The sequence below is a fragment of the Prinia subflava genome, chromosome Z (genome assembly GCF_021018805.1).
Source record: "Prinia subflava isolate CZ2003 ecotype Zambia chromosome Z, Cam_Psub_1.2, whole genome shotgun sequence".
In the NCBI taxonomy this organism is placed as follows: domain Eukaryota; kingdom Metazoa; phylum Chordata; class Aves; order Passeriformes; family Cisticolidae; genus Prinia; species Prinia subflava.
In genome coordinates this window covers 90,904,010-90,929,761 of record NC_086283.1, presented here as the reverse complement: position 1 = coordinate 90,929,761, position 25,752 = coordinate 90,904,010, and the positions used below count along the sequence as shown (strand labels likewise).

The following is a 25,752-nucleotide window of genomic DNA, read 5'->3' as shown; positions in this document are numbered from 1 at the left end:
TTTTTATGGTCAGTTTTGAATGTCTTTCTCTTTATTACCTGACTGAGCCTGAATGTTGCATTTCTGTAGTACATCATATGCAGAAAGAAAACGAAACAAAATTCCATGCCTAACTTGTGTGCTGGAGTCAGTGGTGTGTAAGGCTGGCCAAGTATTAACCACAAAAGAGTCTGGGCCACTGCCTCACATGAATAAACAGAGAGACCATGACATCCCTGGATAAAAGGCTGCCTCATTGCATGTGTGGCCACTTTCAGCAGCAGGTGAATGGTCTTGAGTTCTGCCTTTGTACTGCTCCTGGAAACAAACAATGCTCTCTGCCCACACAGTCTCATTTCCAAGAAATGCATCGCCGACCTGGCTGGGTCTGGCACTGCTTTGTCTCACCCAGGCTTAGTTCTTTTGTTTCTTATGGGCGGAGGATCCTCACAGATTTGTATCTTGGTACTAAAAACTACTAACATATCAGTTCTCAAAAAGCATTTTTTGGGAGTTGGGTCTTCAAAGGCTGGGCACTGTCACAGAAGGCTTTAAGCTGGGGAGAGACTGCTCCCCCGTCCTGGCTGAAGTCCTCGTTTGAACAGCCAGACCCATACTCCTGTATGAGCTGAGGGGACGGGGGGGTGGGGAATTCAATTGTATGTTCCATTATATGTCACCAAAACTTAGTACTGCCACAGAAGAACCATCCCAGGCATGACATGAGTTAATGTGTGGTGGAAGGTGCCCGGACAACTTTTCCAAAATGTTGGTTTACTGCACAATAGCTCACTGCCCACTGTTTCACATAAGGCTCTTCAATTTTCTACAGAGGTATAGCATTTCTATGTGTCTTGTTCCCCTGTGCTCACAGCTGATGAGCATTAGTGCAGTGGACCTCCACCAGTGCAGAACAAATGCCAGAAGCAGCTTGGTTCCTGGCAGGAAACAGGTCTCCATCCCCTTGGCAGGGGCCAGCAGAGTGGAGCCCAGGAGCTGTGCTTAACCATGTTCTACCTTTGAAGTAGCCTAGGTGTGTCCAGCCAGGACTGGCACTGCACAGCAGCACAGCACCCCTGAGAGGTGCTCAGAGGCTCTGCCAGCCCTGCCCAGCGCTGCGCAGTGTGGCTGCAGTGCAGTGGGGGAGCTCTGCTTTGTTCTGACTGCTGATAATCACAGTAACACTGAACCTCTTTGCAAAACCATCTTACGTGTATCTTCCAGTCACTTGTGCTATTCATAGCAGAGTGATCCAGTGCCTTGCTGACTTCCCAGCAGACTCCATCCACACGAAATAACTAGCGGAGCCAAAATATTCCTCCCACTCCCTACGAAATAGCTAGGAAATTCCTGGATCAGCCAAGGAGGCTGAGCCCTAGTGACCCAGCCGGGAGCTGCAGTATGACTTTCACGTACTGTGCCCTGTGTACTGGGCGCCGCCTTTCCTTTTGTCGTGACTCCTGAGTCACAGCCCGGGGCGCTGGGCTGGGCCGGGGGCCAGCAGCCGGTCTCAGCGAGAGCGCAGCTCTGCAGCGGCACGCAGCAGCTCCTGGGCACCAGAACACCAAATAAAGCTCCTCAGAGAGTGCGGGGCTGTGCGTGCTCGTATCTCGGCTGCAGTGAGCAGACCATGCGGGGGCCGGCGAGGGAGCACCGCGGTGTTGGGCAGCCCCGGGACCCAGCCCCGCTCCCGGCCTCGCACGGCGCTCGGGGAGAGCAGAGCCGCGGGCACGGAGCCCACGGCCCGTCCATCCCACGGCCCGTCCAGCCCACGGCCCATCCAGCCCCACAGCCCGTCCATCCCACGGCCCGTCCATCCCAGGCCCGTCCATCCCGGGCCCGTCCATCCGACGGCCCGTCCATCCCACGGCCCGTCCATCCCACAGCCCGTCCAGCCCCACGGCCCGTCCATCCCACGGCCCGTCCATCCCACGGCCCGTCCATCCCACGGCCCGCCCAGCCCCACGGCCCGCCCAGCGCACCGCGACCGCGCCAGGAGAGGGCGGCACGGGGCGCTCGTAGCCGGCGGGCTGACAGCTCCAGCACCAACTCCTGAATGTTTTGACATTTATTTTCCGGCAGTTTAGCAAGCCCCCTTGGTTTCTGTTCTTCATCTCCCTTTGTGAGCAAAAGCCCTGACCCTTGTTAAGGTTTTCCATCACCCGCAATCCTGAGCCGTAAATCCAGGTGATGGGCAGGCTGAGCACCCGCCTGTTGCCAAGCGGGGCAGGCAGTATCCCACTTGGCACACATCCCCCCGGATGGGGCCGGACAATGCCCGGTCCGCATCAAACAGCCCCAATTACCGGTGCCTGGTCCCACGGGCCGTGGACTGCGGGGTTTGCTTATCTGCGCAGGGTGGGGTCGTGATTGAGGCTGCGGCAGTGCGTGAGAACAGCCTTCCGGCTTCGGGAAAAACACGAGGCTCCTGAAGACCATTCCTGCACTAAACCTGTGGCAGCACAACCCGTCCTGCTTGAGCACATGCAGCCTTTTCCCGTTTTGAGGAGACCAGGCATGGCTGGACGTGCACCGAGGACCCGCGGGAGCCCCCCACCATGCACAGGGCCTCTCCCCACATGGCTCAGGACTTGGCTGTGGACCAGGCAAGGGTGCTATTCTGGTACTAGGGCAACTTTCCTAAATGGAGGCACTGTAATAAACTTTAAAACATACTCGGACTGTCCTTTATCATATATTACACGAAACTTTCCGAAGGAAGAGTGTCCCTCCTTCCCTCCCCACCTTCTTGTCTCTGACACCAGAGCTTACCAAATAGCCCAGGGCAATAGCAGATGTCTCCAGAGCCTGCTCAGGGCTCAGCTCTTCTAGCACATCCCCATTATGCTCCATTTGCTGCATGTGTTTTCATTCCTCTGTCTGCTGGATTATCCTCCTTAAGTGAAATATTAACATTCTTGCACGTGTCAGAAAGCCTCTCCATTTTACTTATTTATATAAATTAATGCCAGTTAGATAGATAATGCATAGATACACATCTGTAAATGGAAGCAAATTGAATCATTTTGTGAGCTTGAAGAATAAGGCATCTTGTATCAGCCTTTAAAATTAAGTTGACTGTAATGCAGGAAAAAGGTCAGACTCTGTGAGAGTGCAGCATGTGGACTAGCTTAAATAAAAATGTCAGCATAGAAACACCAAAAATAAACACTGACAGAGTATAAATTCCTTTAAAGGCAGTGAAACTCAGACTTGGCCATTAAAACTCGAATAAACAGAGCTACCTTGCACAACCATGTGGCTCCAGAAAGAAACTCTAGTTAGCCCTTTAATGACTTTAATAAACTTTAGTTAGCTCTTTAATGATAACTCTAGTTATCATTAAAGAAAAAATCAATCCTTACAAAATTAAACCTCAGTCATGGGAGCAGAACAGCCACCAGCTGGAGACAAGTCAAGCAGGGGCACTTGAGTGATTTACCCTGCACAGCTGTGTTCCCATCCTATGAGACAGCTCACTCCCTGAGAAATGAGCTACCTTGCTCCTACCTTAGATCAGGAACCTGGCCCATGTCTATAAACTAGCAGACTGCTAATAAACCCAAGACTTAAGTAATTTCACAGCAATTTTATTAGTAGCTTTGCATCAAGACTATGGGACTGGGGGAGTGGGAATGTGCACAGGAAAGGTAAAAAGGGATGGCAGCAAAGGATGGGGTCAAACCCTATTAGAGCTCAGGCATCTCCTCTCCCTCTCACCATAGTGCATTAGGAGATGTAATGCTCAGATTATTGCCAGGATTGTCCTTTACTTAAAAAAGACAGTACTTAAGAACAGAGAACCAGCCCTGTGTGCTGGAAGAAAGATGAAAAATAGCAAAATCTAAACGCCTGCGTGTTCCTTTTCACCCAAAATGATTCAACACTCCCCTGCTTCCTTGTAGATCAGATGTTGGATAACCTTTTCTGGCCCAAAAATTGTAGAAGCCTTTCATCAGAAGTGTAAAAGCCAGTAAGCTCTCCAGAAAATAAAAGCAAAAGCAAAAGAGAGACGCAGTCTCTAAAGACAAGCAACAGTCCAAGCCTCTCTGTGAGCCAAACTATAAAACAAAACAAAACAAAAAGCTAGAGATGAGAGCAAATGCATGGAGCATGTTTGAAGGAGGTGTAAGGTCATGGGAAAGAGAAGCAGGCAGTAAAGGCAGCAGTCCACAAGCACTGCTGGTTATGAACATTTCTAGGCAGTATGCTAGTGACAAAAAAGCTTTACGTTCAAAGCAAAGACACCATCCCCCAGTGCTCAAACATTTTTGTGTTCAGAGGATTTAGAAACATACTTTGTAAATAAAAATATCTCATAAGTAGCTCATAAACTATTGATGCTGGCATAAATACCTACACTAAAAAGGAACAAAACATAACCAAACAGGAAAAAGAAAAAGTAAACCCCCTCCCAGCTCAAACCCTCTCTCTGTTTAAGACAGTAACAGAAATAAAACATAGAGTCCATGTCCAGAATTAACAGACACTGGCTATGAGAAGATTCACTGCAGAATCATGCTGGGCTCATTTGGTATAATGAAGCAATTTCTTGCATTAGGACATAATTTACTATAGTAACATTTTAGAAAGTTTTTTATACTCTCTTGCTTCAGAATAAAGTGTTCTGTTTAGATCAGTGATGGTCTAAGTGGACATCCAGAGCATTAACTGTGATTATAATCTCATGCTCATTGTCTCTGATACATACTCTTGCATAATCTTTCTGTGATTATGAAAAGTGTTACTTTGTTAAATTCCATTAGACCTGCAGCTGTTCATGTAGTACTGCAGAAGTTAGCCTTGGCAAGGTTACTGCTGCATTCTGAGCACAGCAATGACAATCCAGGAAACACAAATAAGGCTCCTTTTCCAAGAAATAACTACTCAGAGACTTCAGTTCTATCAGGTCATGCACTGAAATTGAAACAATACACTAGTTGGCTCCAGCAGACTTGCTACTCTGTCAGTGTGGGGTTGAGCAGTGCCTGGGAGCCAAGGCAGCCTAAAGAGGCTGAGAAAGATACTGGTAGAGACATTCAAACTCAAAAGTCTTGACCTCACTACGCAATAGGACTAGTCAATGTTAAAGCAGCACTTTTAAAATATAAACCACCATATTATAGCTAGCATAGTGTCTTTGACAGCTTGAATGGGGAAACAAGCCCACTGCAGCCTTAGATGTTCTGTTCTGTTACTGAGCACCCACTGGGCAACTCTCCAAGAATCCTCAACCCCAGCACAGCAAATGTGGGCTAGCCCTCCACCCTCCTCCATGCTCCCAAAGCTCACTTGAATAACCTGACTAATTCAGGACCCTGGGAAAGGACATCCATAATCTGTAGTCGGGGCATCTCAGGACAGCCTGGAGTATGAACCTCTCAGGTAAAGTTAGACACATGACTGGAACTGTGCCCCTTTCTGTCTGGTGAGAGCCTTTTCTACACTTGTCTCTTTCAAGAGCTGAAGGAAGTACAGCACAGGAATGGTGTCATGCCCCAACCTCACTCCACGAGTGTTTGAAAGGGCTGCAGTATTTCAACACCCTCAGAAGACAACAAACTTCCCAGGAGGTTGAATAGCAAATTTTATTTGCAAACTTTAAAGAAAAAAGCACTTGGTAAATTTTAAAGCAGCATCCAATTAAAGTAAAGCACTTCACAAAGCACTCACTTAGCAAACTCCAATTTTAAATAACACAGGCTTTGAAAAAAAGAAGTTGTGCGGCAGGGGAGTGGGGGGCTGTGGCTTGGTGGCCACTTTGGGGCTGGGCCAGAGGCTCCAGTGGGTGGGGAGTGGAGCAGTGGCTGCACCACCTACCCAGAACTTGCCCTGTTCCCTGCACTGAACACACACTTCAGTTGTTTCCAGCCATTAATCTTTTCTCCAGTCTGCTGCAAACAGGCAGCACTAAGTAATCACACTGTTTACTTTTCAAGTGTCCTATTAGGATACTGAGGGGATAAATCTACAGCAGAAGTATGCACATCTGTTTCTATTCATGTTTTGATATTCTTGAAAATTGATGTATTTTGAGAATCTCAGTTCACAGAAGAATGTGTTAGTCAAACATCTGTTCCCATTTTTTGATTGTAACTCTTCATGCTCTCAGTTCAAGAGAATTAGATAAAACAGTAGTTCTTAATTAAGCAGTGAGGCAGCAGTAAAACGACTATTTACTCTTGAGAAAAAGGGCAAACAAAATAATCATTAGAAAGCCAGTAAAAGAGCAGGAAAATTAGTCCAAGTTCACTAGAATAATTACATTTTTGTCAAATACTGAGAAAAAAAGATCTGCAAAGTAGAAGAAAGAAGGACATAACAGATGAAATTTTCAGATGAAATCTATTTTGCCTAGAGCCTTCCTCATGAATTCTCAGACTGCAAAACACAACACATACGTGAGAAGAGTACAAACAGTACTTTGGAATAAATACATCTAATAGACAGTATGCTTAATGCATACTGTTTATTAAATAGTAGGTCATGCTACAAAATCAATGCTTAATTACTTTTTCCAGCTCTGCTTACAAATGTCATCCTTTGTTCACAGGACATATAAATTTCTTTAGTTATGCAAGGAGGCAAGAGTAGCACACTTTCCAGCCTTTCTTCAGAAACACCACAAGATCACTGTATATTTTACTTTTGTCATGCCGGGAGAGAGAAGAGGCTGCAATTAACAACTACCTGTACTTGCAATCAGCTCATATTCTGATGGGCTCAAGACTCACCTGCAGTGAGAATATGCCTTGCTTCCTGTTATCAATGTGTCAGACATTAACACAGAGCAGTAGAGCAAAACTTCCACTATCTTTGCAGCCGATTGATACAAGAGCAAAACAACTCAGGCATTAGTTTAATTACTATCCATTTCATCTGTTTAGAAGCAGCTTTCATATAGCCTCAAATAATTTATGGTATGTAAGCTCTATGTGTTATTTTTGAGTGACCTTCAGCAGGATATCATATCTGACTGTTTCAGAATAGCTACTAGCAGAAGATAAAGCTACTGAGTAAGCATTCACAAATTACCTCTTACAATCCTAACAAGCATGATCTTTTTATTCAAAACAGTGTTTTGTGTGACCACTGAGATTTAGATTTGCACTGCTTGCTACACAAACTACGTCCCTAACACTGCTATTGAATCCTTGGTATTTTGTATTTTGACATCTAGATGAGCAAAGCTAAAATCTTACAATCCAACACATGAAACCCCTCTTAAAGCTCTTCTACTATAAATTATCAAGGGAGCATTCAAAATTAAACTATGATATTCCTTTGAGATAGAGCTTCAGTTGACTCATTATCTTCTCTTGCAATATTTCTAATCCCTGACAACGTAAGGCCAAAGGATTTGGTACCATTCAGTTGCAAACAAACACCAGACCAAACCCTGCTCTCATGACCACATCACAATATGTGCACCACAGTTCATCTGAGGCTGCCCAGAGCGTGATCTCTGACATTTGTTCTGCCCAGCCTCACAGTGTCATTTTAAAATGTATGATACCTACCCCGGTATTAATACCCTAAGGTCATTGTGTCTGCACAGATCTACTCAACCTACCCATGAGAGCTGCCTTGCCTAGCACTGCTGCAATCACAAGGCATCAAAGTTGTTATTTTATTATTGATCTTAGCAATTACTTCTACCACGGGATCAATGGATGATACCCCTGCCCTGTAGCTCTGGACTTGACCCTCTGTGTGTCTAAAGCTTCCTGAGCATCCAGGCTGTCCAAGGGTTGGTTTGCACTGGACTGTGAATGGAGGGAGCCACCTCCTCACACAGGAAACTCAGAAACAAGGAACATCGATCTAAAAGCAACAGATACAGCACAAACATGGGCTAGGGTTTCTGGTCGAGGACCAGGACCTTGTGGGCTCTTATGCTGGACTCCATGCACAACACAAAGCAGAGATCCCAGCAGTGAAGCAGACTGTAACACTATCTGTGCTGGCGAATGACATTATGCAGCAATATAAATCACATAACTTCCTTCTCTGTGGGTAACTAGATTAATTAACACAACTCACTGTGTCTAGGCTCAGGCTTGTGCACACATGAATATGCTCAGCTGTACACACACAATTCAACAGGCAGATCTCAAAGGAATCAGTGTAGTTATATGGATGAATATATGTATATGCATGTGATATATGAGTATATATGCATAAACTGCAGCACTTCTGATGAAGCTACACCACCTTGCAGCAGTGACAGGGCCAAGTGCTTCTCGTAAAACTCTATATCTGGAGGTGTTATGCTTCTGCAAACAGTAGAGAAAGAAAGTGAGAGCACTTGAGCTTAACTGTGAATGTGCAACATATTTTCTTCTCACAGTAAGGATGCATAATAAATATGTGGTAGCTGAACAGCTCCTCATGTAGGGTCTAAAAACCATTAGGGAGACAAGAAAGAAGCTGGAGGGGAGATCAAGTACTAATACAAGTAATGGACAACTAGCTGAAAAGAAGCTCTGAAGAAGCAAGAAATCAGTGTGTTGGGTAGGTTAGAAAAGCAAAGAGGTAATTCTAATGTAATCTTTGTGTTTAGGAATGGTATGCATGGGTGCACCTACAAAAAGTCTGATCAGATTTCAGATCTCATTAAGTTCTCAGTGCCTTTCTGCCCTGGGGAAAAAAGTAACATCAATAAAGTGGATTATGTTTTGAATGTGCCCTGTATAATCACGGACCTCTTCAGGCTGGAAGGTAAATGTAAGGTCATAGAATCCAACCCAGCACTGCCAAGTTCACCACTTCACTTGGTCCCCAAGAGCCACATCCACACATCTTTTAAATACCCCCAGGTTAGTGACTTCAACACTTCCCTGAGCAGCCTGGCTCAGTGCTTGACAAGCCTTTTGATGGAAAATCTGTCCTAACATCCAGTCTAAACCCTCCCTGTCACAGCTTCAGGTCACTTCCTCTTATCCTACCACTTGTTAATTGGGAGAAGAGGCCAAATCCCACCTGGTCACAGCCTCCTTTCAGGCAGTTGTAGAGAGTGACAAGGTCTCCCCTGAGCCTCCTTTTCTCCAGGATGAACACCCCCAGCTCCCTCAGCTGCTGCTCACAGCCCTGGTGCTGCAGACCCTTCCCCACTGCCCTGCCCTTCTCTGGACTCACTGCAGCCCCTCAGGGTCTGTCCTGCACTGAGGGCCCAGCCCTGCACACAGCACTCGAGCTGTGGCCTCACCAGTGCCAGCACAGGGGACAATCCCTGCCCTGGCCCTGCTGGCCACACCACTGCTGAGCCAGGCCAGGATGCCCTTGGCCTTCTTGGCCCCCTGGGCACTGCTGCCTCATGTTCAGCTGCTGGCACAGCACCCCCAGGTCCTTTTCCACGGGACAGCTTTCCTGTTATTCTGTCCCAAGGCTGTAGTGCTGCCTTGGGTACCATGCCCCGGAAGGCTGAATTTAGTAATGGGGGGGATTGTGCTGGTGCACCCCACACTCCTTCACCAGCCCACACTATAGTCTGAGAAATGCTCATTAGTCCTCAGCCTTGACAAACAGCACCTGGGCTGAGCTCCTCTCAGGGCTGATTTTTCCCAAGATGTGTGAGTTTTGAGTTTTTCTTCCTGAAAGCCCTGCGCCCGAACCAGAAAAGGAGGACAAAGTCAACAAGCTCATGTTTCCAAAGCTGGTTACTATTCTTTATCTCTCTGTTATCTCTCTGCCCTGTGAAGCATCCTTCTGCAGAGGTGAGCAAGGGCTGGGCTCCCCCTGCTCAGGAGGTCCCAGACCTTTTTCTACCAGTTCTCTGACCCAACCATCTTCTACAACGTATTTTCATTTACAATTCTATACCAATTAATTCATACCTCTTCTAAACATGTAAGTGCTACCTAAACCAATCTTGTGTGCCCTGGCACAGCAGAAGATGGAGTCTGAAGAAGAAGAGAAAGAATAGGACAATGCCCTGATTCCTCCATCTTGGCTTCCCAACCTCCATTCTAAAAATCCCAAACTCTGCATTTTCACCCTGTGACAAACTAAACTACTATTTTTTTCACACTCTCATGGTTTGTAATTCTTCATGCAATGTTGGTAATTCTTCCCATGGGCTGAGATCAAAGCCAGTGTTGTTTTGGGCTCTGTGCCAGGGTCCCAGACCCCTCGGGGCAGCCAGAGGAATGCCCCGGACTCCAAGAAGCTCCTACTGATTTTTTCAGACTACTGTCTGCTCCCAGGAATAAGGGCTGTCTAACAAGTACCTGTTTCATTAACAATCTGACTTGGAAACTTATTTTTCTTGCCTGAATAACAACCCAAGTGGAATAATATTTTTTGTTGTTGACCATTCAAAAAAAGTTACTGACTCAAATTGTGGGTGTAGAAAGCTACTATGACCGAAACCCCCTCTCTTGTGACCCTATAAACAGCAGTCCAAAATGAGACCTATTCTATGTGAATATGAAAAGCCAAAATATCTAAATGGTGTGTTTAGTATAAATCAATAAAAAAAATTACACCTTTTCTCAGTTTTAATTTTTTAATGGTTCACAGTGTTAGTTTGAAAGACAAATTGCAAAAGGTGAGAAAGAGTACAATTCCCAATGCAAAACAAACCAAGTGCAAGAAGCTTTCATTCCAAAGCAAAAGGCAGCCTTATTTTCTGGAATGTATTGAGCCCACTTCTAGCATTTTGCTTTTTCTGAGAAAATAATGGGGAAGGGAAGCAGAAAAATGAGGAGAGAAAAGCAGAATATCAGTAGGGAAGGTAAAGGGGGATAAAAAAGAAGGATATACTCACCCTCCAGAACCTAAGAATTGTTACAAGGATAACCTACACAGGCCACCCAGGAAGAGCCTCTTTTTTCTAATGATCCCTTAAAGGTTGCATTATTTTCACTTTTTACCTGTCTCAAACATGCAACTCGGAATATGCAGCTTTCATATGGCTGCTAAACAATTCCTAGAAAGGCCCAAATATCTCTGCATATGTTTATTTTTATATATTGTGATATTAAACAAACACTGACATTTAAGGGAAAAAATTGCTGTGATGGAATCAGTGAGTTCTTGAGACTGGAGAGACAACAATGTGGCTGTGAGTCAGAAGTCCAGAACCAACTGAAGCAGCAGAAAAAAGCACTGACCTAACCAAAGCTTTGTCCTAATTTCAGAGTATGACTTACCTAAGTAAGCAAGGGCTTATAAGAGCAAACATACATGCATTTCATCTTGGAGCACTGTGACTGACAAAGTGATCCAACAAACATGAGAGGTGGAAATTAGTGTTGCTGGATAACGAACATTTGCAGAAATTGTTTTCCCTTCCTTTCTTGCCAACTAGAGGAACATTGTTCTAAGTTAAAGTAGCTTCCAAACTATAGAAAAAGATCCTAAATGCAAAACTTTACACTGTTTCTCCCAAAACAATGCAAGTAATAGTCACTGCATCCAGGGAAAGGCTCACCCTCCTCAATACAATATATTTTCCGTTCTTCCACTCCTCTTCCTGCACAGAAAGGAAAGGCTTTCTAATCCTATTCACATTTGTCTCTCATTTTTCTATCCCCATAACTCCTGTATCTTTTTTTTACCCTGGAAGAAATCTGCAATTGTGCAAACTACAATCTTGTGCAAACAAGAGTGATGACATCAAGCCTCTAAATACTGCAAAAAATAGTTCATAGTCTTAAAATTACCATATCCCCCATATGTGACATACTGAACACCCCCTTCTAATACTTACTTAGACTCTCCATCTTTTTAAAGCTGTTATTTAGCAGATTACTCCAGTAAAAGTTTTACCATAATGGCCTCTTTCTTGTTAAAAAATTAGTGTGATTGTTTTACTGCTTAATTGCTTATTTGTAAAATGGAAACTGTAATTTGATTTACGACTTAACAAAAACATAAAACAAATAACAAAATTATACCCTTAATGTAGAAATACTTAATATTAAATCAATTACCAGAAAATATCTGGGAAGATTTTATAGACTTAAGTGTTTTTTCATTACCTCCCTGAAAAATAACTTCCTAACTCAGTGCTTATTCTAAAACAAGATGACATATTGAGCTGATTTTTTTTCAGTTCAAAATACCAAAATCTCAACCGGGAAATGCAGTTTTTAATTGAAATAAATTAGAAGAAAAGGAACAAGAAGATAAGAAGCTATCCTGCAGCAAGCAGTTTTTTAAAGGAGGAAACAAACAGGAGAAACAAAAACAGCACAAAATGCTGAGGACTATTAAAAATATGAGAAAGGAAAGGAAGCAACACAGCAAGCAAATGTATTTTCCAAAACACAGATAACATAACAAGTATACTCTCATTAAAGACAAGAAACTATAAGCCAAACTATTAATTCAAGAGTCAGGATACAAAAAGACAACTACTGAAATCCAGAAAATCTTTGTAAAACAAGAGAAACATGATACATAAAACCAGATAAAATACAATCAAGGGAAATAAGAACAGGACAGTAGTTCCGTTTCATGTAAGTGAAGGAAGGATTTGGCAGATTCTGACTCTTCAAGTGTGCCCATGTTTCCCCATCAGAGCTGAGCCTTGGGAAATGGTTGTGTGAGGAGGAAGACATGAGCTGCTTGTACTGCTGGATGCTCCTGCAGCAAGTATCAGTTTGTTTCAGCAGGTTGATACAGAAGAACTAAGAAGATATAACAAAAGCTACTTCTTCTGCTTCATTACTGGCATGCCTGGTTAAAAAAAAAAAAAAAAAAAAAAAAAACAAACCACCAAGAAAACAAACAAAAACACCAAAACAAAAAAACAGAAACCAACAAAAACCCCAAACATCCACACTGAAAGTGAACTGTGACATGTACACACACAGTGTAAAGAATTACTTCACAGCTGTTTGAAGGAAGAGGGTGTTCCCATCCAAATTAACTGAGATCAGCCATGTTATAACATGAGAATGAGCAGCAGTGGCAAAGGCGTGTCTCACAGGTGGATTGTAGGATGGAGCTTTCTCACACTACTGAGCTTTGGCCAGCCTGAACATGTCCAGTGTTATGTAGGATTGTCCTGGAAGATTTGGTTGAAAAGGAGGCAAGACACTTGACTGGCTTTTGCATTCATCCGTACTGGGTTCTGGCAAGGTCTCAGAAACAAGAAATTCCCTTGTTTTAACTGAATTTTTAAGGTATGGATTGAACAGTGGCTTTTCACTGAAATCTTCCAGCTTTAAAACTTCTTCATCCTCATTTTCTTCATTTTTAATTGGATTCTGTTGGGATCCACACAAATCATTTGCCACCATTTCTACGGGTTGGACTTTTTCCACTGGTATCAAAGCTGAATGCATTTGACTTCTGGTAAATTGTTCAGTAAGTATATAGGACATGGATGGGGAAAAACATTTAGCAACTTCATTTTCTTCATTATGCAGTATCTTCTCATCTCTGTTAGTTATGCCTTTTTGATTAATATCAGTACATTCAGAAACATGGTTTTCACAATTTATTAGTAGTGATCCTTCCTGACTTTCTTCAGGAGAACAATATTCCAAAACATTTATGTCTTCAAAGTCTACAGTTTTAGCCTGAGATGACACTCTCTTCAAGAATGAATTATTCTGAAAGTACAAAGAGATAAATTGCGGAGTTATAAAGAGTCACATAATGCATCAGGTATTTTTTTAAAATAAATTATTGCTATTTGAGCTCCTTTTGACTCGTAATTTCAGACTAGTAAAGAGTTCATGTGCACTTCAGATAGGATGCAGTTACATGTGAACGACTACTTAAAAAAGCAGTGTTATTCTGTCTATTTGCTAAACACTTTCATATTAGGTTTTTTATGCTTAATGAAATAATAAGCTCAGTGAAGGCTCAGAATCAGGTTTGGATTGTGTCCATTATTTCTAATCTAACCAGACATTTTTGACAAAAAAGTTTAAATCCCATTTATCCACAAATTACACTTTCTGTGTAAACCTGATCAACTCCACTCCATTCAAATAAACGTCAAAACTTCAATAAGGAATAAATATTCAAGAAATAAAAAAGACAGAACTGTTAATACAACCATATACCAAATCTTACTATACATTGCAATACATTTTTTGTGGAGAAGGGACGAGGTATGCAGATGTGGAAACCTGATTTAATAGAGTCAATAGCCTGTGCAAATTTAATTTAGTTTCTTAAATGAACAATGTCCACCAACCACTTTGTGACTTCAAAACATTATTTCTCAATATCCTATAAGAATTAGATGAATATATGTTATGAAGATGCACCTTCTCTATTGCTTTGGAATATTATAAAGAGCATTTTGCAGCACTTAAAAAGAAGAATAGAACTCAATAAAATGGGAGGGGGATTATTCATAAAATGCTAGAAAAGGATTTCTTTTCTCTCAATTTGATCCCTTTTTTAATGCATAAAATTCCAACTATTACCACAGATGGAGAAAAAGGCCATTCCACTGCAAGGCTCTCTTCAGGATTTGGTATATCAGGCCAGCAAACCTTTTTAAATCTATAATTGAGAAAGGAATTTTAGCCAAATTATGAAAGAAGTAAATTATTAAAATAAAATTAACAAATCACCAGAAATTCCAAATACTGCTAAAGTGTCAAACTTACACAAAGGAAGTATTTTCTATATCAACACAATGTTTTTCAATGAAATTGTTTTACCATACATTAATTTTTATTACTAAAGATCTCAACAAGATCTCTTGGGTTACAGAGACATTGCAGAAAAACTATTAATTCATGAAAGTCACTTATATTCTATCATATCATATCATATCATATCATATCATATCATATCATATCATCATCTCATCTCATCTCATCTCATCTCATCTCATCTCATCTCATCTCATCTCATCTCATCTCATCTCATCTCATACCATACCATATATCATATAATATCAATCATATCATATATCATATATATCATATATATCATATATCATATATATCATATATCATATCATATGTCATATCATATCATCATATCTTATATCATGTCCTATTATATTTATTTTATTCTATTTTATTCTATTCTATTCGATTTGATTCTATTTATTAGATTCTATTTATTATATTATATATTATGTTATTACATTACATTACTCAATTAAATAGAATATGAAATAAGAGCATGCCAAAATAAGACAGTATAAAAATTCTGTTGTGATCATTTTTCAGGGTGTTTCTGCAGTGAAAAGCCACCTCACATGACCTTTGTTCTGTGTCCATAGCACTACACCACACTAGAGCTACATTAGACTTCCTAAATTAACAACAGATGACCGATGCTCACTCATTGAATCACTCACTGACACTGGGTAGAGAGGTAAGGGAGTGAAAACCAGTCCTTAGCTTGACTTTTCATGTGGCAATTTGACCTACACAGTAATATAAACATTCTACTGCATCTCCAAGTATTCTTCAGAATCAAAAAAATAGCTTTTACTATTGTAAAAAATTCAGTATACTCAACACAGATGAAGATGTAAAAGGGATGGAAATTCCTGTTTCAGTTGTATGTATTACCTGATGCTTCACCTGACAACAGTATTGGTTCAAATAGCTCAGAATGCCCCAAAAGAGTTCAGATTTTTCAACCTTTTCATCAGCCAAACAACTCAGTCACTTTTCTTATGAAGAAAAGCATATTTTATAACCTTAAAAAAACCCTCACAGTCATCTTTGGAATGTTACCAGATCCCCATGCTTGGAGAAAAAAACTTTAAAATCTGTCAGGGGACATCCATGACAGCAGATGAAAGGATTATGAATCATTTACAGATAAAAATCCATACACAAAGATCATGCATCCAAATGTTTTCACACAGTGTAACTTCTAGGTTTTTTTCCTTACTCCTTTGCAGCTCAAGGGAAGCATCCCAAACTAGTAAGAGTCATATTGTTATAGGTAAGAAAAGAAATAGGGGCTATGTGAAATATGTCCTAGTACCACCCTAGCATATTAAAAGTGTCTAGGAAAAAAAAAGCTTTATTTCTTGCACAATTAATTTTTCAGAAACTGACTTTAAGTTTGCTCCCCTCACCATGGAAATGCAAATGGCATTTTACATAAATTGATGTATGTGATATGTACATGTTCTCTCATTTATTTTGTTTCAATTTACTAAACTTTCTAAAATTAGTACTTATTTTTGGACTATAGCCCATAAACTGCCATGAAAGTATAACCTGTACACTTATTTATTCATTACTTCAATTGATTGTTTTCTATTTGGACATTGGTTTTGAACACAAAAAAGGCATTTACAAAATAAATAAAAATTCCCATTTTACAAGTTAATTTGATGTGGTTGCACGCAGTTTTAGACAGTAGAAAATATACTCACGCATGTTTTTTCAGAACACAAGTTATCCAAAGGCCTATCAGACACAACATGCTCATCCCAACAGGTAGAGCAATAAAAAGGATATCCTCTTTATCTTTAGACAAAAACAAAGAAATAAAAACACCGATCAGTCCACATTGTCATTTCTTCAGGTTTTCCCTCAAGACAGCTGATTTTTAATACACAAGTCAATTAGCACAATTCTAAAGAACTCTGTCAAAATTAGGCAGAATTACTCAGAATACTGTAGGATACCCATTCTGTGATGAGTCAAAAGATGAGTATTTGGAATCCAACAAGCTGCAGAGCCAGAAAACCAAGTTGTGATGAGACTTTCCAGGATGTTGTAGGAACAGATTTATCACATTTTAAAATTTCCTTTATTTAATAGAATCACACAGTAATTTAGATTGGAGGGGATATCTGTAGTTAACTTCATGCAATTTTAAAATTAGATCAGGCTGAAAAGGGTCACACCATGCCAACCTTTAAAAGCAACCTTAGATAAAGACTCTACCACCTCTTGGTCACCTGTTATTCTACTCTCACCTAAATCTGCTGGTCAGTGTCACTTCTACCAGTTACAAAAAGATAAATAGCAAATTAAGTGCAGGAGATGGATTTTAAATTAAAAAAAAAAAAATTACAGTTACTCTGACTGAAACACTGCTCAGATTTCTGAGCTATTTTTTTACTTTGTTTCCAAGTGCCAGAGTACTGGAGGCATTTAGGAGTGGGCTGAGAATGTTCTTCCAGTTGAAATGAAGAAATGTCTGAGCTTCTGATCTGCTGCCATCATACCAATCTCCTTCTCAAATCTGGCTAAAACCAATAGTAAGAGACAGGAAAAGATATTTCCCTACACACTCACTGGCCACAACCTCTGCACTCCTTTATCAGTTAAGCTGACATATGAGAATAGGTGCAACACAATGTGTGGTTATTGTAAATCTCTCAGATGGAAAAGTCTACTTTTTAATGAACTGCTAGGCATCCCATCCCACAGCTGATAGCATACACACTGTTGCTTCACAAACAATCACAGTACTCCACAAGTAAATAAAGATTTTTGGGGTTGACTTCTGAATTTTTTTTAGTCTGTGAGACTGTTAGTGAAATTAAGTTAAATCCAACTACTGTTGCCAAATCTTCCTTGTTTTGTTCAACATTACTTTTAAAACAAATAGAAGCTAACAAAATGCCTAAACAGAAATAATCCTGTATTTCTTACTTCCAAGCCAAATTTTTAAAATAGTAATAACTAACCTGGATTATTACTTACCCAGTTTCAAAGTCTTGAAGGTTTTTGGCTCTCCAATGGTTCCACCAGCTTGGTTGCTTGCCATGACCCGAACAGTGTATTGTGTATTAGCCTGTAAGGACTTCAGTCTGTATTGCAGAACGTCAAAGTTCACTGTTTCATCTTTTTAGGAGAAGATTTATGTCAGTAAGTACACAAAAGTAATGTTTGATCAGGGAACTGTACACTTATTTACCAACTTCTACAATAGCAGACCACAAACTATTTTAAAGGTAATTTGAAATACATAGCAACCTTACCAGTCCTTTAAAATGCATAACCTAAATTACTAAACAATATTTATCAGTAGTACTTAAAAGTTTGAGGCAAAACCCTGAAAGTATTTACTTTTAAAAATAAATGCAAATATTTTTGCTAATTACAAAGATAGGTGAATTATAATTTCCTGCCATTTATCATCGAAAACAGTGCTTTGGGGACTTTATCTCCTCAAAATATTTGGCTTGGAAATTAAGAACTTCAAATAGTTTCTGTATCTTGTGAAATTCAACTATATTTCTACTACACACAGTTAGACACTGATTATCCAAAACAATGTCATCTATCAGCACTGGGATACCACCCCAATGAAGTCAACAGAAAGCCAAAATCAACAGGAATTTTTTCCCAAGTTTCAAAATACTTTTGTTAAGAGAACTCAGTGTTTTCAATATATTCTCCAGTATTGAAATTAATGTAATGTGCTTCACCTTAAAATTTCTTTAAGCAGGGCATGTATCCTATCATCCTATGTCTACTATCAGTACCAAATGCATCTTCATGTAAGAAATTACAGTCACTAAAACATTTTCTGGTGCACAAAGGCAACTCATTTCCTCAGTCAGCTCTGTCAAGAAACACTCAGGAAACACTTATGCTGCAATATGTCCCAAGGTAAAGTAAACTGAGTTTCTCTTAGGTCAAGGGTGGGAAACAGAAGTTCTAGAGTTAAAAGACCATCAGTGAAGTCACCTTGGCACACACCCCCATGTTCTACTATTATCAAGAACACATAACATCAGAGAAGCCTCAAAAATATCAGTACATCATGTTTTGCCATTTAAATTCAACTCCCTTTCATTGGTATTTACAAGTAATTTTCTAAAGAAAACAATCTGAAGTCCTTAAAAGGACACAGTCTGCTTTACATTTACAAGTAATATGGAGAAATACAGCTCTGTAACATGAGGCTCCACGTCTCACAGATGACCCTGCACTAAATTACTCAGAAACAGACACAGTAGGAAAAACTGTGTGCAGATGACTATATCTGACAGAAATAATTAGCTTTCTCTTTCACATTTAAAAACTACCAGGAATACTCTTGCCCTGGGTCTGAACAGGATAACCATAAGAAACAAGAATCACAATATTTGTAAGTCTGCAAACTGTGCAAAAGAAATTGTGTTAGGTGCCTGGTAACAATGATATCTAAAAAAGGGAGGAAAAAACCCAATTCTGAAGCACTGAATGACCCAACAGGTTCTTCTTAAACTATATAGCAAGAAAAATTTAAGTCACTCAAACACTTTTCATGAAAGCTTCTGCTAAGAGTTAAACTAAAGAAGTTTTGAACAGATACCATTACACAGCAAGATTGTATGGACACTGCTCCTGAGGCAGAGATTAGAGGTATGCTCAAATTTGTGCTACCAGCCTCCAGACCAGAAAAACAATGACAAGCACACAAAATCAAACACATCTGAAGAAACTGATCTAAAACAATCTCCAAAGAAACTATTTCTTGGGAGCTTATTTAACTGTTATTTCCAAATTTGCTTTTAATATAAAATTGACAGTAAAAATATTTTAACGGAAAATTTCTACCATACTTTTCCAGAAGCTGAAGGCATATCCTTCCAAGGATATGCATGAAACTTACATTATATTCACTGAACCCTTAAGATCTATGAATTCACACAGAATCTATGATTCTCCAATATATTTTAGCTCCTCTACTCCTGTCATGAATTTTTCCATTGACTTCAAAGGTGTGTCAAGATGGAAGACAGTTTGAAAATTTCATAACCCTGTTGAAAGTATTGTTGTTTGATGTATACTTACTCAATTCTTTTCCGTCTTCAGGCTTATAAAATATTGTATAGTTAGTGATAAATCCATTTCTTTTAGCCTTTGAAATCTCATTCCACGTTACTGTGACTTCGTTTTTCCCCAGAATGCCTGTATCAGCCACAGGTCCTTCTGATGGCTCTACAGAGAAACATTAGGAAATAGCAAAAGTAGTAAAATAGTCAGTGTACCCAGTGTTATCCACCTCTGTTATTTTACATATACCAGTAACATTAGGGGAAACATATGAAAGAAAATATATAACCTTAGTGCTCTGACACAGACCCTTAACTTCTCTCACTCTCTTTAATGTAGGAATTCTCCTGATGAAACTTCCCCTCATCTATTCTGGCATTTGCACAGTTCTAGGTGTTCAAGTACCTTGAGATCATTAAAAGGCTCTATTGTTACAGCATCAGGGAGAGACCAAGAAGAAAATCACCCTCTGTGCCCTATGGGGAGGGACTCAGGTGCAAGGCCACTGCCTTTGGAGAAGGCCTCTGGCTGAGATGGGATTCAAGTGGCATCTCCAGCACCCCCAGCATTCTCAGCCTTGCCCATCACACCAAACAAAGCCTTTCTACTTACACAATACCACCTCACACGCATTGCCCATAACCTTGAAGAAAGAGTTCTCGGTATTGCAGTTTTAAAATAAATAACTTCCTTCCCATTCTCTAACAACCTTGGAAGTTGTCACAGCTACCCATAAACAGGAAAGCACTCAAAACAGGGTTCTGACTGTGCTAGCAATTATCGCTCGGACATAAAACACTCATTGCCTCCCTCCAGTAATTAATGTTCTTTAGTGGTGCACTGTGCTGTGTGTGCATGCACACTTGCATAGACCTACTTACGCACACACACACACCCCAATCAACATTTTCACATGGAATCTTAAAATTATTGGTAAACTAGATTCTAATAGCTGGTTGTATAAATCACTGAATTCACAATAAACTTCTACAAATAAAGAAACTTTACCCCTTCCCCTGCAAAACATTACTTCATCCACAGTTTCTATCCAACTACAAATATAATATCTTCTTATAATTTTTTTATGTGCAAGACTGCAAATATTTTATTATGTTATAAAATTTGTCAAAAAGTAGGCTTTTCAAATCAGCCGTTTTACATTATGGGTAGAATTTCCTCGTATATTAAGATTGACAAATGTAATCAAGCATTAAAATCAAGTATAATTATAAATCTAAATGAGCTTTAACATTTAAGAGATAGATAGTTTAAAAATTCTTTCATGTTTGTATCTATACTCTTTCCAAATGCTTTGTATACAACATGTAAACTTCACAAAAAATTAGTGGGTGCAAGCAGCAATATACCTGTATCACAAAATGAATACTTTCTTACAGATCAATTTTGCTGCTGAACAGAACAGAAATAAGGAACCCTGAAAGCTGGGGGGTTTTCCACCATCTTCATCTCTTTTTCAAATAGAGATAGTACAAATTCACTCAAAGACAATATATCCTGAGAAACAGACTACAACACAGCTTTCACAACATGATTACTTTAAAATACCTACCTTTTTCTTGAACATAGATTTGTGTGTAAAATGGAGCTGATACATTACTTCCATAAAGAGGATACACTGAGATGTTATAGCATACAAATGGTTCAAAGTTTTCTGTAATGGAAAGAAAAGAATATTTACATATAATCCCTATGTAATGTTAATACAATGAAAATAGGCTAAATCACAAGGGATTCTAAATAGATTTTTACTGACTATTTTCTTCAACTCTCTAGCAAATGCAATATGCAGTTATTGATTTGAATGCTCATTACTGGCTTTTACACATTTTTTCGTAGTAGCCTTTGTAAGAGCACATGATTTCTGACTCATTTTTCACTAGAAATAATTTGAATGGGTAGTTACATTTCAGCTTTATACAACTTCTCTACATAAATCCACTTACTCCACTTACTCAACCACTCCATGGTTTTAGAGGAAGTCTCTATTTTCAAATAACCATATAAAATTACACTTGAAGGTAGTATTTTTTATTTCATATATCCTTATGTTTACTGCTGTGCAGGAGACAACTTTGTCTCACACCTCAGATTAAAAAGCAGTGGGGTCCCCCAGTCTTAACAATCAGGACCTGAGGGAATGGCAAGTGTCAGGCAGACTTAGGTGGGATATTATGAAAAGGTTTCTTCAACCAGAGGGTGGTTGGGAACAGGCTCCACACAGAAGTGGTCACAGTGCCTGGGAAAGGTAAAGAAGTATTTGGACAATGCTCTCAGACACATAGCGCTATTTTTGGGGTGTCCTGTGCAGGGCCAGGAGTCAGACGTCAGTGATTCTTCTGGGCCACTTACAATTCAGAATACTCTATTATTCTATTATTTCTACACTGATGTTCCAGTCATGCCAATTGCAGATCTGCATCTGACCAGCCTGACTCAAGGGTACAACTGTCCCAAGTGAGATCTCTCCAGCAGAATTTGATGTTTCAAGACATAGTTCCAGCTTCTGGAAATGAAGTTTTGAACTCTGAACAATCCAGGAGCCAAGTAATCAACAGGGTGGACTCACTACTCACAATTCCCATCAGTTCTGAGAGGACATAACGGTAGCTTTACAATCCCTGGAATGCAACCAGTGTAAAGGGGTTTCCTAGATCATTCCTCTCAAGCTCTGCAGCTTGCTCAGCAAGAATCATGGCTATCAACACATCCCTGCATTATATTAGCTTTCTGCTGCCCTTTCAGTCCCTTACACCTATTGCAATGGCCATTACATATACATTACCCAGCTGATTTCAGCTAGGGTAATTTTCTCCCCAGTGGCTGGCATGGGGCTGTGTTTTGGATTTGTGCTGAACACAGGGTTGGTAATACAGAGATGTTTTTGTTATTGCTGAGCAGGGCTCACACAGAGCCAAGCTGCTCATACTGCCATGGTGGTGAGGGGACAGGGGGTGCCTGGGGGGTTGGGAGGAGACACAGCCAGGACAGGAGACCACGCTGACCAAAGGGATATTCCAGACCATGGGACATCATGGGCAGCATATAAAGTGGGAGAAGAAGGAGGAAGGGAGGACATCTGGAGAGATGGAGTTTGTCTTCCCAAGTCACCGTTACATGTGACAGGGCCCTGCTCTGCTGGAGAATGGCTGAACTCCTGTCTGCCCATGGGAAACAGTGAATTCATTCCTTGTGTTGTTTTGCTTGTGTGCAAGGCTTTAGTTTTCCCTGTTAAACTGTCTTGATCTCAACCCATGAGTTCTCCTGCCTTTACCCTGATGATTCTCTCCCTGATCTCACTGGTAGGGCAGTGAGTGAGCAGCAGTTGGGGTCAAACCACAACTCCCTTTTTGGGGAGCCAGGCAGGAGTCAAACCATCGAGATAATGACAGATTTGATTGGTATGTACTAGAGTGAACTGATAGCTGCTAGTGCAGGTCAGCTAGAGATAAGCAGGTTCCTGTGCTTGCCACACGGCTCACTTGCCTGAGTGGGTATTAGAATCTGGTGACAGTGGGCACTTTTTGCTTTTGCAGCTTGCTGTGTTGCTGCACTGCTTTAGCACCTCACTGATTTGTGCCTGAGAGCATTTTGGTAACAGCCATGGGGATGTGGCCTGGGCTGGCCAGGGCAGTGCTGCTGTGTCCCTGCTGCACAGGCTGGAACTCCAGCGTGGACTGGAGGGGAAGGGGCTGTGATGTGTGAATGAATTCACAACAGAGCATCCGCCTGCAGGTGGAGGAGGACTCCACACTGGAGCAGGTGGATGCCTGAGGGTCAGTGACCTCACGGGGGAGCCATGCTGGAGCAGTAACTGCAGCCAGTGGGAAGGACCTGTGTTCGAGAAGTTCAGTAAGGACTGTCTCCCGTAGGTGGGAACTCATACTGAAACAGGGAATATAAAGATTCCTTTGCAACGTGAAGTGAAGATCATGGTGAAGCAGCCGTCCCTCTGCAGCCCATGGAGGACTATGATGTTCTTTCTCTAAAACACATGAAGGAACATCACCTTTCCCATATTCAAATCGTTTTTTTGTTCTAGATTCCTCTGCTAGAAGAGTCACATGAATGACATCAGTTACAGGCCCCCCTACTGATGTAAGATCAAGCCACAGAATTGCTCTAACAACAATTCCATAGCCTAATCTTTTATGGGATCAAACAACACCTTGCATGTTGCACGCAAATTTGTAAGACTAAAAATGCAGTTACATTACCTGCAGAGATTTCAATAAAGTACGTAATAATACTGCTATGTTTGAAAACGGCCTGAGGAAAGCTGGATAAGTTCATCCTTGTTTGTTCTTTCCAATCTACGTATAGATACAGCTGTAACTAATAGACGTACTTTTGTTATTTTTCCACTCTGTAGAATTTGATACATATTGCCATGATCTACCAAAAGGGTCCATCTCCAATTCCTCATACCACTCAACCACATAGTTGGTTGTTTCTGGTTCAGAGGTTATCCATTGCACCACCACTTCTTCATTTGTTGTAGAGGTTATCACAGATTCAATCATCTGAGAGGCTAAAAATTTAACAGAAAATATCAGCAGTTCTGTCTTCATAAAAGCTTGGAAAGCATATAGAATTCAAGAACCAGTGTCTCTTTCAGGATCCAAATTTCACAGTGTGTAAAACTTTATAAACCAAGGCACTACCAGTTTTGCAGATGGCTCATAAGCAATTTTGATCAAGATGACAAAGGCAATAGAACAGGAAAGCAAGTCAGCAATGTCAGGAATAACACTGAAGCAAAGGTGAACCATCAGCTCGCAGAAGAGAGGTAATGAAAGTCTGAGTGAAAATTCAACCTGGCAAAGAAGAGGCAAAAAAGACCTGATGAAGTAGAAAAAAAAAGAAGAGATGTATCTGGTGGGGGGAAAGCACATCACAGCATGGAAAAATCAAAAAAATCTTTGTGGTGAGATGCAAAAGTGGATAGGGAGGTAGTCAGCAATCTCTATGACAAAATTACATTAAATCTACATACCCAGTTTTCTGATTAGAAATGGAATTTGATTGAGCATTCCAGGGGGACACTTGCACTTACATCATGAACAACAGATGTTAGAAGTGATTCAAGTGGGTCAAATACAAGTCAAGTGGGTCTCTATCAAGTCATGGCTGGCAGCAGGATGTTGCAAAACAAGGCTCAAAGCACTATTAGAATTAAACATAGGAGCCAAAGAGCAACCTTTTTGCTAGAGCAGAGTCTAGAGCAGACCAGCTTCCTAACCCTTCCTAACATCAGTGGGTGGGATGGGTACTCTGGGAATGCATATGAAATCAGAATAAACACAAGGCTTCTCTCCCTGCTTCAACTTACACACCTTAGAGACTTCTACTTATTTTATCTTTGAATGATGGTGTTGAATACTCTGCAATAGTGCCCTGTGGTAATTAATCTTATGAGCTAACACAGATGTTGCAAAAGAATAGGGTACCATTCCATAAATTTATTTGGGAGGTGCAAAGTTAGAAAAAACCCTAAAGCAACCAAAAAAACCCCTCAGAAAGTAATACAATAGGAATTTAATAAGACATCATAAAGTATTAATATCTTAACAATCGTATCTCAAAACAAAACCCTAACAATAATTGTCTATAACAGAAATATGAGACAGCAAAATATGATGAGATATACATAGACACATATGAGAGAAGTTCTTAGCCCAATTTTGCTTTCACTGTATCAGAACTTAAATAGATGTCATGAAAATCACATTTCCATCAATGAGAAAAATACAGCATTAAGAAATCCTACGTTTTTCATGACTGGATGGAATCCTCAAAATAGCTTCAGGAGACTCTCCAGCAGAGTTATAGGCAGTGACAGATATTATATGTGCCTCTTCATTTAAAAGTAAGGTGATTTTATTTTCAGTAGAGTTGTTTGTCCTTTTACGTGCAGGCTTGTTTTCTGGAAAATACTGTATTTTGTAGCCTAGAATTCTCCCAGAAGGTGGAAAGCTTTTTAATGGCTGTTAAAAAAATATAGAGTAGTGTTTCACAGTGTTATTTCCACAAGCAAAAATATATACTGTATTAAAGATCAAATTACAAAACTATTATACTGTATTTA

General features: G+C 40.4%; 1 protein-coding gene across 2 annotated transcripts in view; it reads right to left on the bottom strand.

Annotated features, from left to right (window-relative positions):
* Positions 1-10,103: 10,103 nt before the first annotated feature.
* IL31RA (interleukin 31 receptor A) overlaps positions 10,104-25,752 on the bottom strand; it is a 34,549-nt gene continuing 18,900 nt past the window's right edge. For both annotated transcript variants that reach the window (XM_063423315.1, XM_063423316.1), the window contains exons 9-16: positions 25,435-25,651; positions 24,013-24,195; positions 21,217-21,318; positions 19,665-19,811; positions 17,583-17,723; positions 16,301-16,394; positions 14,373-14,451; positions 10,104-13,544 (exon numbers count right to left, since the gene is read on the bottom strand). In XM_063423315.1, coding sequence (XP_063279385.1) covers positions 12,945-13,544; positions 14,373-14,451; positions 16,301-16,394; positions 17,583-17,723; positions 19,665-19,811; positions 21,217-21,318; positions 24,013-24,195; positions 25,435-25,651 — 1,563 coding nt within the window. In that variant the 3' untranslated portion in view covers positions 10,104-12,944. The remainder of the gene's footprint in view (positions 13,545-14,372; positions 14,452-16,300; positions 16,395-17,582; positions 17,724-19,664; positions 19,812-21,216; positions 21,319-24,012; positions 24,196-25,434; positions 25,652-25,752) is intronic.